The sequence below is a fragment of the Xiphophorus maculatus genome, chromosome 11 (genome assembly GCF_002775205.1).
Source record: "Xiphophorus maculatus strain JP 163 A chromosome 11, X_maculatus-5.0-male, whole genome shotgun sequence".
NCBI classification, from domain to species: domain Eukaryota; kingdom Metazoa; phylum Chordata; class Actinopteri; order Cyprinodontiformes; family Poeciliidae; genus Xiphophorus; species Xiphophorus maculatus.
Window position 1 is genome coordinate 18,860,791 of NC_036453.1, and position 17,943 is coordinate 18,878,733.

The window sequence follows — 17,943 nt, forward strand, 5'->3', positions numbered from 1 at the left end:
TTTCAGCTGTTTTTAAACACTAGCAGCCTATTTATAAGATCAAAATGTCTTGTATGGATGTATTATAACTAGAATTAAAAAATGGCTGCTGTTCAGTTACTTATGGAAAGCTTACATTTGGAGTAGCAAGTAATTCAAGAAGAGTCTATATGGACACTGGATCCATACTAAAATAATAAAAAAAACATTAAGCTTGTTTTCTTTTTGTGCAATTTGTACTTTAAAATTACCTTTAATCTCATTTGCTACATGGCTTGTATGAAGTGCAATCTTAAGTTTTCTTGCCTATCTTTCTGCAAAGGTCTTAGATTTGTGAAGTGCATGACTAATGTCCTGTTAACAGAATAATCCACATGAGCTGTTCATCTGTGTAGCTTCTCCAGAGTTAAAATGAGCACTTATACACTTTTCATGAAGGGGTCGATTCCAAACATTACTGTGGTGTGACCAGTGATGTTTGTAGCCATAAACGTCATTGGCAGCTTCAGTTTGTGCTTCAATGGTTTGAAAGCTTTTAAAGCACTTCATTGGTTGAATTAAGAATGTTTTTCTGATGAAAGTTTTATTTAGGGGTATAAAGGTAATGAGGTTGCAAAAATGTTGAAAACCATGCTCCATTCAGTACATACAGAATAAATTCTTCTACAAGGATATGTATCTGGTGGCTTCGTGTATTTCCACTAACAATTAATCTGAAAGCTTAATTAGCTCCAGAAGATGGCGGTAATGCAGCAATGAGGACGCCAGCGGCAGGAAATCTCCAAATGACGAAGAAGAAGATAAGGAAGAAGGCTTCATTCCTGCTGAAAGTCTGAAACTACGTGCACACGGGGAGACGACACAATGGAGTCTGGTTTCAGAACCGGTGCAAAAATGGAGCTGCTGTGCGCCTTTTGCGCTGCCTTGCTCCTTGCCAACACAATCGCTTCTGCAGAGGAAGGCGCTCACCTGAAGAACTCCCAGTGTCACAACTACGCTGGAGGACACGTCTATCCTGGAGAGGCTTTCCGTGTGCCCGTGTCCGACCATTCCCTGCATCTCAGTAAAGCCAAGAGTGAGTTCCTTCCTGCCCGACTGATTTTAAACCCACTGGTTATTGAACCGATGTTTTGCACGCTGAAAGTGCGCGTTTTTAGATGCGTTCCTTGTTGGGAAGCCACTGCTGTGTCTGTGAGAAGATAACAGATGCGCACTGACGCAGCCTACGGATGAGCGTTTAATTGTGTTGCTTTATGTCCCTTTGTTTCCTCATGGGTTTTAAACTCCATTTAGATTTCACGCCAGAAACGCAATTTTATTTCCATGCTTTTGATTCAATTTTGTAGGACACGTCAGTGTATGACATTGATTGGATAGTTTGTCTCTCTCCGCCCCTGACACATGACCCAGAATAGCAGCACACCAACACACTTACCCATAAAATCTTGCAACATGCAGCTAGTGCGTATGTTCTAGTTTTTAATGATTACGATCCTTAGTTTGCTTTGCTTCTCTGCCATACTGTCCATGGCTTACCCTAATGCAAGCCGTGTCCTCTATTCTTGCTTTAGCAATTACTGATGGCATACTGCTCATTTTGAATGTGAGTAATTTGAGACCGATATCAAACATGGGAAACCTGTACTGGCAGTCTGATTGGTAGGCACAGAGTATATTCTCCAAAACTGAGGACAACAGAAAAACATAAAGGAAAAAACTTGCAAAGATGACTTGGATGGAGAGTATGCAACATAAAATAAGACAAACTACTGTGCCACAACCATATCCACATCAGATGCTGTTCAAAATTTCTATGTATACGTAGAAAATATGTTCTTAAAACTGTAGCTCAAATTATGTTTAGATGTCATGTAACACATAAAGCCTGTTTTTATTATTTTTTAGATAAGTACTCAATTTGGCAGTCTTTGGTTCTTAGAGTCAGTCCATAATTTCCACTACTGTGGAAATGATGATGTTTAGAAAAGAATGGAGCTTGAAGTACTGTCAAGGTCAGTGTAAGTGTGGAAAAAAAGTTAATTGGTTATGGCTAATTATTCTCTATTCCCTCTCTCACTTTGAAAAAGAATAACTTATATCCACACATCTGTTCATCTGTTTTTTCCATCCACCCATTTGCCATCATCTGTCAATCCATAATGGTCTAAACTGGGAAAATTTGAGGAACTGAGTCTCAAAGCATGGAAACTGATATGATAAAAAAAAAATGTGTAGGACATCTAAAATCTGATGCGTCTCTGGAAGTAAACACAGCTAATTCTTAAGAATATGTAATTGGATCAAACCCAGTAAAATAAACTGATTGTTCAAATCCACTGCAGTAGTTTAGTGTTAAAAATTTAGCCATTTGCCACGACTTGTAAAATGAAGTTGTTTACAAGTCTCCTATACAGGATGGGAATATGCAAGTGGAGAACATTTCAAAGAAAATAATTTTTTTGTGCATTTTTTTTTCTATTTCAGTTTCAAAGCCTGCTCCCAACTGGGAAGGAACTGCTGTCATTGATGGGGAATTCAAGGAGCTAAAGCTGTCCGACTACAAGGGGAAATATCTTGTTTTCTTTTTTTATCCTTTGGACTTGTACGTATGTCTTGAATATATTATTGTAAAATCACATTGTCTTTCCTGGAGTGCAAACATGTAAAATATGTCATCATGGTTTTTCTACTGCAGCACATTCGTCTGCCCCACTGAGATCATTGCTTTCAGCGATCGCGTGCATGAATTTCAGGCCATCAATACTGAGGTGGTCGCCTGCTCGGTGGATTCCCAGTTCACCCATTTAGCTTGGTAAGGAAACCACTTCCAGTAGACTTAGAAAGTGCAAACCACACTCAATAAATAGCATAATTACATATTGATTACTCTAGCTCTTCCGTAACTTTAGTAATGATTTGTCTAAAATGTTTTGCTCACTTTTTCTGTTCTGAACAGGATCAACACCCCCAGGAAGCAGGGTGGACTCGGACCAATGAAAATCCCTCTGCTGTCTGACCTCACGCACCAGATTTCAAAAGATTATGGAGTCTACTTGGAGGACCAGGGTCACACGCTGAGGTGCAATTCAAATTTTAAATCACCGTCATGGTTCAAATAATGCTGCTCTATAATGCTGGAGAAGTGAAACCGTCCAATCAAAAGAAAAAATTGGAACAGGATGTGAAATTGATGCTTTGTGTTGTTTTTTTGTTAATTATTTATTTATTCTGGAGAACTTTTCCAAATCAGACCTTTGCTATTATTTATAAAAATTATTTATTTGACTTTTAAATACTTTTCATAATTTGTCGTAATTATTGCAATAATTACCATAACATATGATACAAGGAATATTTTTTTTATTATGCTGCAGAACCTTTTTTTTATTATTGTTATTATTTTCTCAATTTTTTTGATATAGGGACTAGATTTTGAGACTTGAGTCAGAACTAAAGTGGGTATTTGACATGGTGAGCCCTAACCTCATCCAACATGTCCATGTTTTTGTCAGAGGTCTTTTTATCATTGACGGCAAAGGCATCCTGAGGCAGATCACCATGAATGATCTTCCCGTGGGAAGATCAGTGGATGAGACTCTGCGGCTGGTCCAGGCCTTCCAGTACACAGACAAACACGGAGAAGGTACTGAAAGTGCTTTTCATTCACTTTTGGAAAAATTATTTATCTTTTGGCTATAATGAAATCCGTTTTTGAACAGACACCGGGTTTGTTCAGCATTTTTTATTTATTTTTTTTTCCCTACAGTGTGTCCAGCAGGATGGAAGCCAGGCAGCGACACTGTAAGTGTGACTGGGAATTGGACTGATTCTTTGTCCTGAATATTCTTACTAAACAAAATGCATCATAGAAAACCTGATTTTGATCAGTTTAAGAGAATGTTTCTGAAGTTCAAACCTTTTTCTTTTCTTGGCATAAACTGATGATCAAAGATGCTTGGTGTATTTGAAAAAAAAAAATCATTAATTAAATTATATCTTCCTCCACAGATCATTCCTGACCCCTCAGGCAAGCTGAAATATTTTGACAAACTGAACTGAACAACTTTTCTGCTTTCCCTCCCAAACTTTTTAATTCCAACCAAGTTCAAATAAAATCTTTTTTTTCCTAATTTTTGGTGCCTTATGTCATTATTTGATTTCATGATTACATGTTGCATTTGTGTTTTCCCCTAAACTGGGGTACTTGTTGCTGAATGGATGATCATAAGTCACTAGTGAAGGAAATGGTATGCTATACTGGCATATGATTAATATGAACACTGCTTGTTTAGTACTAAAATAAAAAATGTCCTAAATATAGAATTATGTTGGGGCACATACAGATTATGATGAATTCCAGGCTGTGTATTTATTAGTCAACGGGTGATAACTGGTAGTTAATATTTCATCATCACTCTTATTGTTTTCAGCAGCTAATCAAGTATTCAAGTGAGGCTGATCAGACAAGTTTTCTGGGATGGGAGAGAATTTTTTCCCCTCCTTTTTAAGAGGAAAACTCCTCACTCGGTTTTATCATCGGTAACAGAGTCATCACCTAGGTAACCGTTAAACAATTCTTCCTGGACAATGAATCCTGTCAAAATAAAATTTCCCAGCAACAGCCACATGCTTACTTGCACTAAGTAGCATCTTATAATCAGAATATTTATTATATATATGTATATCTATATAGTTTTGAGATTTTAAATATTTTTACATATTCTTATGGCATACTATGTAGCTTTAGACTCTGCACATTTTGAAGAAGAAGACCTTTACCCAAACAATGACATTTCGCACTAGGAATAATGGTAAGTTAGACAATGCCATAAAACAGAAAATTAGAAAACCTGCAATAAAACAGCTACAGTATCAGAATGTGGGAGCATTCCGTCAGCTCGGACCCAAACAACTGTTAATGTAGAATAAATTATGGACAAAACAATGTTGGCAGATGAATTACAAACCTTGTAATGCAAGTGCACCTTGAACTGTCTGCAAGCAATAAAAGAAACTTACTCTACTGGGCAACTTTCCTATGAGAAAATTGTTCATATTCCCATTACAACCTTCAGAAAACCCTCACATTGAGTATTGTAAGAGACAAATATTTGCAAAAATCTTCACTCTGATTTGTGGTTTGTCTGGTGGTGTGTCTGTGCTCACTATAGCACTTATGTATTGTTAGGGCTGGTTAATATTTCTCTTTTGATCAGTACTCAAGTGAAAAACGGTGATGAACAGAGATAAGCGACTCATATCGAAAAGAAACAGGATATGCGTCAATATGTGGATTTACAATCAGGCGTGTCTTTTTGGAGGATATATAAAGGGAAAGCTTCTGCCGCTGCTGTACAACTCTGGGAGCAGCTGATGCAGAACTGTATGCGCTAGCTTTTCTAATTCTTTGCCGGGGGGGGACTCCTAATGAGCGAATGAAGAAACAAATTTTGCTCTTGTTCACATTTCGAGGACTGGTAAGGAAAGGGAAAAAAGGGAAAAAGAGAAAATGGCCAATTTTGTGTTACGGTCAGCTGAACCAAAGGATGTATCTGATATCTTGCGACTCATAAAGGTAAGGCACTTTATCCGCTTTCTCAACAAGTTCTTTCTAGTTCAAATTTAAATTCAGTTCATATCTTTATGCATTGTAGGAACTTGCTAAATTTGAAGAGATGGAGGAGAAGGTGATGCTCACTGAGAAAGGTGCTGTGCATTAACTTATTTATGCCAAAATCTACTATCCAAACAAGCAGTAACCTCTATTCGTAAATAAGCAAAACAATTTTTGCTATGTTAACATTAATATCCTACTTCAACTTAGATCTGCTTGAGGATGGCTTTGGGGATCATCCATTCTACCATTGCTTGGTTGCAGAAGTCCCAAAAGATCAGAGCACAGAAGGTAAAAAAAAATAAAAAATCTTGCCTCATATTTTAAGATATTTTATAAATAAAGCCTTTAACTTCTAGTGTCTTTTATCAAGGATTTTCTGTGATTGGCTTTGCAATGTACTACTTCACATATGACCCGTGGATTGGAAAGCTTCTCTATTTGGAAGATTTCTATGTCATGCAGGAGTTTCGAGGTAAGATTGATGAATAGTTCAGCTGTTGTGCAAAATGTAATAATTTACAGCTGTGTTGCAACATTGGCAAAAACTGTTGTAATTGCTCTGCCTGTTTAATGTTTCACCAGGCTTTGGCATTGGTTCACAAATCCTGAAGGTGCTGAGTGAGGTACAGACACATTATGTGTAATTGCAACTTATCTGGTCAAACATTTACGTTGATTTTGGGTGTATTAGTGCTGCTCATATGCTTGCTTTTTAACGTCCATTTTTCTGAAATATCTTTCCTTCAGATTTCTGTAAAGACCCGCTGTAGCAGTATGCATTTCATTGTAGCAGAAAACAACAAGCAGTCTATTGAGTTCTACAAGAGAAGGGGCGCCGCTGACCTGTCCTCGGAGGAGGGCTGGCGTCTCTTTGAGATCCAAAAGAAGGACCTGGTGAAGATGACTGCAAAATAAAACATACTGATCACTTATAGAGAATTTTAGGGATGTCAATAACAATGTTTGTGGGACAGTTTTAATATTTCTGTATCTTTGATTCTTACCTGATTTTGCAACATTTACCTCATTCACATTGTAAATTAAGCAGATTAACCCTTATTAACAAACTGCTTACTAGTAAAAACCGTTTTTAAGGCTTTATGAAGACAAATTACTCAGTCTTTGAAGTTATATTCTTGTGTAGAAGTTGTATTCTTGTGATTTATGAACACAATAAGTGGATAAAAAGTAACCTATACATTAAAATGTGCAGTGTTGGTATGCAATAAGGAACATCTATGTTAGTTTAATATGAAATGTTAACAGTTATCTTGTAAATTAAATCTGTGATGGAGGTTTTTGGTTTCCTTAATTAGAAATGAGTTATATTGTAAAATGTAACAGTAAATGTGATGTTTTGAAAATGGTAATGAATAAAATATGAAAATCTAAGTGCATAATTTGCTATTGTCAGAAAAAAGCGTAAATTAAATATACTTTAGGAGAAAAACAACCACCACCACCCCAGCAAACTTTGTCAGTTTAAACTTTGTTCATAAAACAGATTTTAAATAATAAAAATGTTATATTTACAAACATATGGAGCGCCATTTTTTTAAACCAGATAGTGTATTTACTTGGCTGACGACTTCTGCTTTATTTTAATTCAGCATTGCCATTGATCTTCAGAAATCCTGAATCAAATAAACATTTAACAAAGCAAAGTGGATGTTTGTAAATCAGGTGCTAGTCACTTTGTGCCTTCATTGTATTATACTTTTGCAGCTTTGTCCATTTCATAAAAAACTCTTTGGGGGGAAAAAAGAGCAATATACAACAGGATATTTTGTACTGAACACATGTCAATTTCTAAACACCAGGGAGACATTTTGAACCTACTTTGACAACTTGTGAGTTAAAGAAATGTTCTTTCTTTAACTGAGCAACTAATGCGTAGTTACTCAGGACAGCACATAGCACAAGATTTAAAAAATTAACTAATCTGTTACATGATCAAGTTTTCTAATGCTTTAATTTATTTGCAGTCAATGGAAAGTTGGTGCCCCCTGCTTGGTGGTTAGAAAATTAAGAATGTATATGTATTTCAGAGAGGCGCTGCATTCTATTCCATCCTATAATTTTTTTCTAAGTCGTTCAGTTTGATGGGATGGTGGCTAGCAGAAGTAGGGGAATGTTCAGGTAGCCCTGGTTTGATTATAGGTCCAAAATCTGCCATATGAGAGTCTACTGGTCTGTCATGTGATACTAATCGATGGAAAGGATGTAACAGAGACAGATGGAGCTTAAATCAACTGAAGCAAATGAAAAAGAGCACATACCTATATAGACTGACTTGGCCAAAAAGATGCATGTCAAAACTATAAAATGTTGCAATACTGTTTCAAAATGTTTCTCATTATTGTCGGTCAAAAGAAAGCTTGTTATCTACTGAAGTGGTACTTTTTAAAATAAGTTCTAAGAACCACCAGCTCAAAGCGTGTGTGTGTGTATATATATATATATATATATATATATATATATATATATATATATATATATATATATATATATATATACTTTTTGAGGAGAAAAATAAAAATAAAACCACTTGCTCTTTTTATTTTATTTCACCTTTATGTGCTCTCTTGTTTTGTTCTGTTAGATTTACCTCCCATAAAACATGTTTTTGAAAAAGTTCAAGGTGTGTGAGTACTCCAACAAGACATTGTGAGAGATAGGTGCTCCTATTTAAAAGCTGTCAGCTGTAGTTTAAAAACAATATTTTTGTCTTTAAAAACTGAAAACTAAAACGTAAATTAGGTTCCTTGTTTGCCCCACTGATGTTTGGTGAAAGTAGAATGGTTTTTAATCAAGTTACAGTCACTTTTGGTTTTATACTAAAGAAACACCACGCAAAGCTTTGTCACAATTCAGCAGACAGGTCTTCACATCATGGCCTTTTTGGTAGCTTTCGGGTGATTTCCACCTCAACTCTTCCGCATTTTCCTGCCGCTCTCGGGCTGTGACGTGTCGTGCTGACGGCGGCCTCGGAGCTGGAGAAGCGGGGGGCTGTAGCAGGACACTGTCTGGCTTCAGACGTCCTGCTTCGTTTTTCAGCGGTGTTCCAGAAACTACCCCCTCACCCCTCCTTCTCTGCTCGTTCGCGGCCCGCCCAAATCACACAAAATTCCCGACTGAATCCTGCCCGAGTCTGGGGGAACCAGGCGGCCTGGGAAGCCGTGGAGCGGACAGAGGCCATCCCTGCAGCATAAATCTGGTACGCGGCTTTCTTTTGCTCCCGGATCGCCTCTTGCTTGAGCGATGTCTTCGTCTTAGTGCGTTTGTGGCTGTTTAAAATTGTTTGCATTTTATATTTTAATTAAATTATTTAATGTAAACGCGAGGCCGCTCAGGGCTGGGCCTCTTCTTCCCGGGGCCCGGGCCTAATTGAGGCCGTGATTGGTAAAGCAGGCCTATGTTGTTAGCCAGATGGCTAGTTAGCCATCAAGCTCACCGAAAGTTCAGTATCTGCACTCGCAATTTTTCGTTTTTGTCTTTGATAGATAAAGAGTTCTACAACTGTGGAGTAAAATTGACTTAAACTTAAGTATGTTTAACAAAACCTTTTTGTTAGTAAGTCATTTTATTCACATTCAAGTTAGCATTCCTCAGACACAAGGCTAACAAAATGGCGGACGCTTGTGTGTTGAACAGTGGTTGTAGAAAAGGTGTGTTTAGCACTTCTCTTGCTAGCTGCAAACCTCTGCAGAGATGTATACCCGTGAACAATGAGCTTAACCCGATTTTCTTCGGGGGTTTTTGTTCTGCCATTGCACATGTAATGCTGTTGGCTCTTTCTAAACCAGTTTTTTCTGTGGCAGTCGGACTTTGCATTTAATATTGTTCCATTGGTCAGTTGGGCATGGTGCCTTTATTTATCTCAAAGGGCTTTGTGTTTGGTTTAGACTTGTGCACGAAACTAACAAAGTTAATCCAACCACTCGTGTGAGTTTTAATACATAGTGTTGACATCTTTAAAGAGGAGTGATGCCCTGTTGTGTTGCTCTCCACGCATCGTTGTCACCTTTTTTGCCCACCTAGAGGTGGGGGATGGTACATTCAGTAAAAATTGGCACCTCAGTTACACCGTTTTTTGTTTACATCTCTGCGTCTTTCTTCTTTGAGGAGATTTCTATCCCATGTGATCCCATCTTCTTCCCCGTGTTAAACATTACACTTAAGGCTTTAAGTGTCATCTTGGTGAAATTTACCTTGGGAAATAGAGTGGAGATTATGGTTTCATTTACAAGCTTACCTTTGCAACTGCAACGTGATGTCTGTATTATTAAACCCACTCTTCTAATTGTGTTATGCGTTCAAAAACTGATTTTAAGCAAATTTGACACACTGTGTTTCAATTTACTAATCTATACATAAACGTTTATCAAATATACTGTATGTCAAAGTATTTTTGACAAGTGTTAATTACTTTTGCATTGATTTTTTTAGTTGGACACTGCCCTATTACATGTCAACAATTTTTGGCAACTAATCCTGAACGAAAGGATTAGTTGTGGACGTATGTGAATTGTTTATTCCTGATCTGAGTGATAGTTTTACTCAGTTCGTCTTCAATGTTTTCACTTTATTCCTTTCTGTAAATGTACGAGTAGACATCAAATTAATACAAGGGTCCAGTGTGGACAGTACAGTTTTTTTCTACAATATTCCATTAGAATCTCTCTTACAGCACTTGGTGAGCTAAGAAGGAAATACTCAGTTTGTTGTATGTCAGAATATTATTACTTAGATTATGCAGCTACCAAACTATTTGCACAAATTTGACCATTTAAGTAGCATAAAGTTGAAACAAGGTCTTCTCATTTTTTTCTATCCTCACTTTCTGACATCAAATCTTTTATCTTTTAGGTCAGTTGGGACAAAAGCAAATTCCTAAACACCACAATGAGATATTTTGGTATCTATTTTTATTCCAGAAGTTTCTAACAATAGAAACTTCTGGAAACAATTTTTTATGGTACTGAAATCAGGAATCAAATGTTTTCTTATCCTGAACCAACTTTATAGATACAGTGGCAGCATTTTAATGGTCATTCACTGGAAAGATACCAAATCCTATACTTAAAAATACTTAAGAATTCTTAAGTATACTTAAGAATACTTAATACTCTTAAGTATTAAGAGTAATTAATACTTAAGTCTTAATCACTCTTTTTTTATTACTAAAAAATAACTAAGGAAAACAGTGACATATTTATTTCTTTTTACAGTGTAAACACATAAGTGATATTTGAATGGTAAATGCTTGACATTAAAATCACAAAGGACTTATCAGATGCAAGATTTGGGAGGCCATTATATTGAATGCTCAGCATTTGTAGGCTGCAACTTTAGGTCTAGATGGTCTCTCTGCCTTTGATGCCTAATTTTGCTATTGTTGTCCAGACCAAAAACATGCAGACACAGGTTGCCCTGCTACCATTCATCTATAGTGATTTTTCTCAGATGCTCCTGAACAAATGTGGTTTTCAATCATGCTAAACATTTAGTCTGTTGAGAATGTTTAAAATGTCAGTGTTTTAATTTGCCCACGGTTTTAGGTTTTAGTTTTTACAGCATTTCATAGGTTAGATACAAATATAAACATGTACCAGCATTTTTATGCGTACAGCCTATCTCCTAATACCTGGTAGAGTAAGTTAGGTTTCCATTTACTTTAGCTGAAATAAACATTTGGAGTGAAACAGTGTTCGAATGCTGACTGTCACTGAACCTAAGACAACTTTAATGAGATACTAATCTTGCTCCGTCATGTGAGCTCCAGGGGGTTTTTGTGAAAAGAGCTCTGGCCAAACCCCTAACAGTGGTAAACAGTGATATAATCATTTCTGTAAATTGAATTAATAAATCTCTCTTAAAACATGTCCTGTCCTACAGTGGAGCATTACAGCTTTAAAAAAAGAGAAAAAAGGGAAGCGAGCTGGGGTAAAAAGTTAAAAAAAGATAGAGAGATTAGAACAGAATCGAGGAAGGAAGGAGGATAGATGGTACACTGGAAAACATGAGAAATCTGTTTCCAGGTCTGTGGAAAGAAAATAAAACACCTAGGCTGAATCTACTGCAGGAATTGCACAAAAAGTCATAATATCTCATAAAATATTCGTCATTATTATATTGTTGTCAATATGTTAATCGACAACAAACCTGCTTATATTTATTGTTTATTAAATAAATCAAGCCAATTTTTGATGAGGATGATGCAAGATGGAGATTCTGCTTTACATTTTACCTCATCGGGTATCTAAAGTTTTCCTTTCCTGTTGTGTATGGAGAAAAAAAAAAAACTTGATACAGAGGTTCACACGCACACTAGTCACATTAAAATCTGTCAAATGGGTACAGTTGACCCTGGATGCCTGCCTAACGTTTTTTCCTGTTCCAATTAATTTTTTTAACTTTTAAACTGTAACGCATAATTCTAAACTTAATATAATAAAAACTTTTGGTTTTATGATGGGTTTTACTCTTATATTTTGATAATTTGGGCGACTCATTTACAATGCTACTGAGATGCAAAAAGACTTTAGGGCATATAGATTTTCTTATGGCACTCCTAATACAGTGTAATAATTATTTGTTGACCATTTTTTACATTTTTTCACAAGAATTGCTCTTCTGCACTTATTTTTCCAGCTGCATGTTAACTGCTGCATGTTCTGCTTTCAGCTCCTCAGTAACAAATGCAGCACGAGGACAATGGATGAGGATGTCACAAGGCTTGCAATACATGCTGAAGAGCCTAAAATAATAATACACGGATCGGGTAATTAGACATGTTTATTTGTTTTTATATATACATCTCTGACTAAAAGTATTTTAGGAGTGTTGTTTCTAGTTAGAGGATGTACATATCCACTTTGACTTGTAGCCTTAGAACTTGTATAATAATTTCGGGTCCTTGGTGTTATCCTGTTAAATGATTATCTTCTTGCAGATGACGGTTGTGCCGGTGGGCAGGAGTTTGTTGTGGAGCTTCAAGAGACTGTGTTGGTATCAGAAGGTGAGGGTGAAGGCATGGCAGTTCACAGATTTGCCCCAGAAGAGCTCGTCATCCAGGATGCAGTTGAAGACGTAGTTTCTGAGTATGTGCATGGAGATGAAGATGAAGATGTTGCTGTAGAAACCTGTGTGATGGCTCTAGAGGGTGAAGAGGAAGGCGTTGCTATGGGAGACATCCCGGAAGATGGGCTGGACCCAGAACAGCAGGATGACGACCAAGATGGCTGTGGAGATTATCTGATGATATCCTGTAAGTTTACTGCTCTGCTTTGCATTTATTAGAGATTCAGCTTTCAGTTTTTTATCTTGATTTTTGTTTTGAGATTTGATCAATCCCCACTTAAGTTATTTTCATTGATTCATAAATTAAACTTTAATAATGACCATAAAAATCAGTTCAAGGTTCCTTGCACTTGATTTTAATTTAACAGGAAATCAAGAAATTACAAACTTGATCCCATTTACACATTAAAGCATATTTCCCAAATCTTTATCTGTTTTTCTTTTAAACTCCAAACAAGAACATGGTGTTTTGTTGAAGGCTGAAAAACATTTTCATTTCTGAAACACAAAGAAAATACATGTTTCAGTATTTGACCCTCCAATTACATATTATCGGTGAAAAGTTGGTTGATTCTAATCGTTGATGGGTTTTTTGGTGTGCCTAGGGCTGTAACGTAATAGCTATACTACATTAATGTTTATGTATTTATGTACGTAGTGGACGAAGCTGGAAAAATGGTCTCTGAGGATGGAACTGAGGTAACTGTGGAAGGGGCCGTGGAGGACCAAGAAGTGGAGAAGGACGAAGATGGACAAGAGGTGATAAAAGTGTACATCTTCAAGGCGGATTCAGGAGAGGATGACATGGGTAGGAACTTGTTTTTTTTTTTGTCTGAGCAATATTTAGAACAAAAAAAAAACATTAAAAAAATTATTTGCATCAAACAAAACTAGCAAACGCAATATACCTTTCTACAGGAGAATCTGTCGACATCAGTGATGGAGATGCAGAGAGCGTCGCACTAACAGAGTCTACAGGCCAAACACTCAGAGAGAAGATGGTTTACATGTCTGTCGGGGATTCTCATCACAATCAAGGAAATCATGGTGAGTCTTATGGATCAATTGGGCATGAACCGTGAAAGTAAAAAATGGGGAGGTTTTTGTGGACACTGCTCTTGTCTTTTGTTTGGCAAAAAACAAAAACTGGATATTGTACGTTATCCATGTCTCGCAGTATTGGCTTTGTGTAAATGAAGTTTTGTTGGTCCTTCAGGTATAGAGGACAGCGAGGGCTGTGAAAACCGAAACGGCGCTGCCAGTGCACTGCTGCACATCGATGAATCAGACGGGGTCGATGAAATCAATAGGCAACGCAACAAGAATAAGAGACGATCAGAACATCGGCAGGTCCAGACAGGTATGGAGGAAAAAACCGAATTTTAATTTTCATATCCAGACTCAAAACCAATTTTTTCACTCATGGAAAAGATAAAACTGGCTACATTTTAAAGAAAGATTTTTTTATTTTAATTATTTAGGTCTTGAACTTATTCCACTATTTTACAGTTCTATTTTTTTTTTTAGCTTTTAGGGATATAATTTTATTCATCTACAATTGATATTTAACATTGATGGAGCGTCTTAGTTAAATGCAATTAATTTTCTTTAGTCGCTTATCAGACTTTGAAAATAAACTGTTTACTCAAATATGTATATAGAAAATGTGTGCATTGCCCTGCAAAAGTATTCATATGCCTTGAACTTTTCACATTCAGTGACAATATAAACACAAACCTCAGAGTAATTTATTTGGTGGTGTATCATAGACCAACACAAAGTAGTGCATTACTGTGGCATGGAGGAAAAAAGGTACAACTGTATTTTAAAAGTCACTTAATTAGTAAATCGTCCTGCCACGTTCAGTTGAACTTCAGTACAAATGGAGCTGCTTCGAAAACCTCTAAGGTTTGTTAAAGAATATTAATGAGCAAACAGAATCATGAGAAACAGGGAGCACACCACATAAGTTGGATTGTAAACTTATGTTTTGGTTTGTCACAAAACTCAAAATAGATTAAAGGATATGGTTGTGAAAATATGGAAAATGTGAAAGGAGTATGAGTACTTTTATAAAAACACTGTTTTATGAAAATGAAATAAAAAAGTGACTCTTCTCAAACAAGTAATTTATCATGTTGTCATTTGTCTGTTTTTTTCCAGCCATTATCATTGGTCCATACGGCCAGCCGCTGACAGTTTATCCTTGCATGCTCTGTGGTAAAAAGTTCAAGTCGAGAGGTTTCTTAAAGCGACACACTAAGAATCACCACCAGGACGTTCTGACCCGCAAAAAGTACCAATGTACAGACTGTGACTTCACCACCAACAAGAAAGCCAGCCTCCACAATCACATGGAGGTGCACGCACTGAGCAGCAAAGCCCCTTTCGAGTGTGAGATGTGCGGTAAAGAGTTCCACCAGCAGGGGGCGCTGTTCTCCCACAGGCTGCAGCACCACCACCGGGAGCCCAAAGCCCAGCCACCTCCTCCACCCACTAAGATGCACAAGTGCAAGTTTTGTGACTATGAAACCGCTGAGCAGGGACTGCTCAATCGACACTTGTTGGCCGTCCACAGCAAAAGCTTTCCTCACATCTGTGTGGAATGTGGGAAAGGCTTTCGGCACCCGTCAGAGTTGAAGAAACACATGCGCACGCACACCGGCGAGAAGCCTTATTCCTGTATGTACTGCGACTACAAGTCGGCAGATTCCTCCAATCTCAAAACTCACATCAAGACTAAGCATAGCAAAGAGATGCCGTACAAGTGCGAACGCTGTTTCCAGACCTTCGCAGAGGAGGAGGAGCTGATGCAACACGGACTGACTCACGAGGAGAATAAGACCCACCATTGTGCCCACTGTGATCACAAAAGCTCTAACTCCAGTGACCTGAAACGCCATATCATATCTGTTCACACCAAGGACTATCCACACAAATGTGCGGTGTGCGGAAAGGGCTTCCACCGGCCATCTGAGCTCAAGAAGCACTCTGTGTCTCACCGCACTAAGAAACTCCACCAATGCCGGCACTGCAACTTCAAAATCGCAGACCCCTTCATCCTCAGCCGCCACATTTTGTCTGTCCACACAAAAGAGCAGCAGGCCTCACCTGAAAAGAGTGAGGCGAAAAGGACAGAGACGCACACTCCCGTTACGGCCCCTAAAAAGTCTGCACCGAGTGGCTCGGGTGGGTCCGGCCCACCAGCCAGGGTCAGTGCGGCCAGCTTAGCCAGCAGTGTGACTGTTGTTATCGGCAAAGGACAGAAAGAGAAAAGAATTTACCAGTGCCAGTACTGCGACTACAGCACCGGGGACGCTTCGGGGTTTAAGCGGCACGTGATCTCCATTCACACAAAGGACTACCCACACCGCTGCGAGATTTGTTCCAAAGGCTTCCGACGGCCCTCGGAGAAGAACCAGCATATCATGCGTCACCACAAGGACGTAGTGAAAGCAGAGTGACTCTGACTGAGCCAAATACTGTGCCAGAACAAAGACCAACATCAGAAACGCCCATCACACACCTGAGTCCTTGCACACTCACAGAAACAGTGTGGTGTGTTCGCTCTACTTTTGTCCAATCTGTTGTTTTTGCTCTTTCTAATCCTCAGCCTTATGTTTCTTCGCAGACGTATACTCATGTACATACCATTAAGTCTCTGACACAGTTAGCACCCTCCTCTTCCCCTTCTTCATAGACTTGCACTTTTTAACTGCATGTCCCCTGCTGGTGACTGTGTGCATGGCAGTTTGTCTTTTTGTAGATACACATTTTTGGATTTGGCAGGTAGCAATCAGTTCTCGGTCAAAATCGGTCCTAATGATTTGTCTTAATCGAAGTGTAATTTTCAAAATGTTTGCATCATTCTTTTAAAATATACTTTTAACCAAACAGAGATATGGATTAGCCACATGTTCTAAGTAGCACTTGTGAAATTCAGTTTGTGTGTGTGAATGAAAGGGAGAAAGAAGGCCATAAAAAGTCCCCCTATGTTGTGCTTCCTGGTGCTTTGATCCCACCGATATGTAACATAATGGTTTTGTTGTGGTAACAAAAACAGAACGGTATCAAAAATCATTCTGTGTCCACCACAATCATTCAATTTACCTGTAAAAGAAGTGGACGCTCTATGGTTGTGATTTAACGTCGACATATGCACATGAATCGCTGTGCAATCAATGCTTTACTTTATGTCCAATATTTCTGTTTCTTGTCTGTAAATGTGCTCAGTTGCCCGGATCAAGCGGAGACTAAGCCCTAAATTTCAGTGTTTCAATCTTTTAATTCAAACAAGGGAGAGAAACCCAGTGAATTTCAAAGTTGATTTGAGTGAAATGTATTTTGGGAATCATACAGTGTATGTGGTGCTGCAAATCTGGATCTATGAACTGAACTGTGTTTTCACCATCACAGATGTGCTTTCGCCAGTAGAAAAGGGAAAATGTATATCTTTTTAGATGCAACATTCAGATGCCAGGCGCTGGTGGTGTATGCGTATTATGGCTTTTTACATCCTTTAACACCTGTGATCATTTCTGTTTTTATATTTATTTCACTTACAACTCGTTGTATAGTTAAGTGTAACTAGACTTCTATGGGACGTAAATTATTGTTTTGTATACAGATCTGTACAAAGCGTGTAGATGTAAACACTTGATAAAAAGGAAATCCGAATTGTGTTGTTATGGATGTACGTCTGCGTATTTGTTAAAAAAAGATAATAAAGCAAAGTATTTTAGCTGTTTCTTTTATTTTGCTAATATAACTCAATTATGGTGCTCGGGTAAATGGAACAGTAGAGTCGTTGCAAAGCGAAGTAACTGAAGATGATGTTTTAGCCAGTAGCTTTGATAGATGAATATTTCCACAGCAAAGGTAATGATCTGCAGCTCGAATCACCGACATGATGACTAGGGGAGGAAATTAGGCAGGTGGGCACTCGGCTGTGGAAAGCAAAAGAGATTAAATTGATTAGTGTTTGCATTACTTTAATGTAGTTGGATACGAAAACAGGATCCAGTAATTTAAAAGTACCATTTTTAGGAAGGAAAACAATGTTTTCAGCCAGAGTGCCAGCGTCCAAGGCGAGTTGTTTGAATTTCTCCTTCACGTTGGCACTGACTTCATCTCTACGGCCTGGAAAGGTCACAAAAAATTAATCTACTAAAGATATGGCGACACAAAATGTAGCACTGCTAGTGAGGTCTTTACCATAAAGGTGGATGATTTTGTTGACCTTTTGTTTCGTCTTGATGTCGTAA

General features: G+C 37.9%; 3 protein-coding genes across 3 annotated transcripts; all 3 read left to right on the forward strand.

The window, feature by feature from the left end:
* Positions 1 to 758: 758 nt before the first annotated feature.
* LOC102234523 (peroxiredoxin-4-like) lies at positions 759 to 4,109 on the forward strand. The gene is made up of 7 exons (XM_005802924.3): positions 759 to 1,054; positions 2,464 to 2,581; positions 2,675 to 2,791; positions 2,936 to 3,058; positions 3,492 to 3,622; positions 3,746 to 3,780; positions 3,988 to 4,109. The coding sequence occupies exons 1-7, from the start codon at positions 844 to 846 to the stop codon at positions 4,036 to 4,038; spliced, it is 786 nt and encodes a 261-aa protein (XP_005802981.1). The 5' UTR covers positions 759 to 843; the 3' UTR covers positions 4,039 to 4,109.
* A 1,216-nt stretch (positions 4,110 to 5,325) lies between these two features.
* Positions 5,326 to 7,134, forward strand: LOC102234014 (diamine acetyltransferase 1-like). Its single transcript, XM_005802922.2, has 6 exons — positions 5,326 to 5,554; positions 5,634 to 5,685; positions 5,804 to 5,884; positions 5,967 to 6,068; positions 6,179 to 6,219; positions 6,344 to 7,134. Exons 1-6 carry the CDS (start codon positions 5,489 to 5,491, stop codon positions 6,509 to 6,511), a joined length of 510 nt encoding a protein of 169 aa, XP_005802979.1. The 5' UTR covers positions 5,326 to 5,488; the 3' UTR covers positions 6,512 to 7,134.
* A 1,346-nt stretch (positions 7,135 to 8,480) lies between these two features.
* Positions 8,481 to 17,420, forward strand: LOC102222527 (zinc finger X-chromosomal protein-like). Its single transcript, XM_005802962.2, has 7 exons — positions 8,481 to 8,813; positions 12,284 to 12,380; positions 12,552 to 12,866; positions 13,338 to 13,487; positions 13,598 to 13,726; positions 13,896 to 14,039; positions 14,843 to 17,420. Exons 2-7 carry the CDS (start codon positions 12,314 to 12,316, stop codon positions 16,141 to 16,143), a joined length of 2,106 nt encoding a protein of 701 aa, XP_005803019.1. The 5' UTR covers positions 8,481 to 8,813; positions 12,284 to 12,313; the 3' UTR covers positions 16,144 to 17,420.
* The last annotated feature ends 523 nt before the right edge of the window (positions 17,421 to 17,943 follow it).

Coding starts and splice junctions, on each gene's coding strand:
- LOC102222527 (XM_005802962.2), top strand. CDS start 12,314: ATGGATGAGGATGTCACAAGGCTTGCAATACATGCTGAAGAGCCTAAA. Junction 12,867..13,337: donor AGATTATCTGATGATATCCT/GTAAGTTTACTG, acceptor TTATGTACGTAG/TGGACGAAGCTGGAAAAATG. Junction 13,488..13,597: donor TTCAGGAGAGGATGACATGG/GTAGGAACTTGT, acceptor ACCTTTCTACAG/GAGAATCTGTCGACATCAGT.
- LOC102234523 (XM_005802924.3), top strand. CDS start 844: ATGGAGTCTGGTTTCAGAACCGGTGCAAAAATGGAGCTGCTGTGCGCC. Junction 2,582..2,674: donor TTTTTTTATCCTTTGGACTT/GTACGTATGTCT, acceptor TTTCTACTGCAG/CACATTCGTCTGCCCCACTG. Junction 2,792..2,935: donor CAGTTCACCCATTTAGCTTG/GTAAGGAAACCA, acceptor TGTTCTGAACAG/GATCAACACCCCCAGGAAGC.
- LOC102234014 (XM_005802922.2), top strand. CDS start 5,489: ATGGCCAATTTTGTGTTACGGTCAGCTGAACCAAAGGATGTATCTGAT. Junction 5,686..5,803: donor GGTGATGCTCACTGAGAAAG/GTGCTGTGCATT, acceptor ACTTCAACTTAG/ATCTGCTTGAGGATGGCTTT. Junction 5,885..5,966: donor AAAAGATCAGAGCACAGAAG/GTAAAAAAAAAT, acceptor TCTTTTATCAAG/GATTTTCTGTGATTGGCTTT.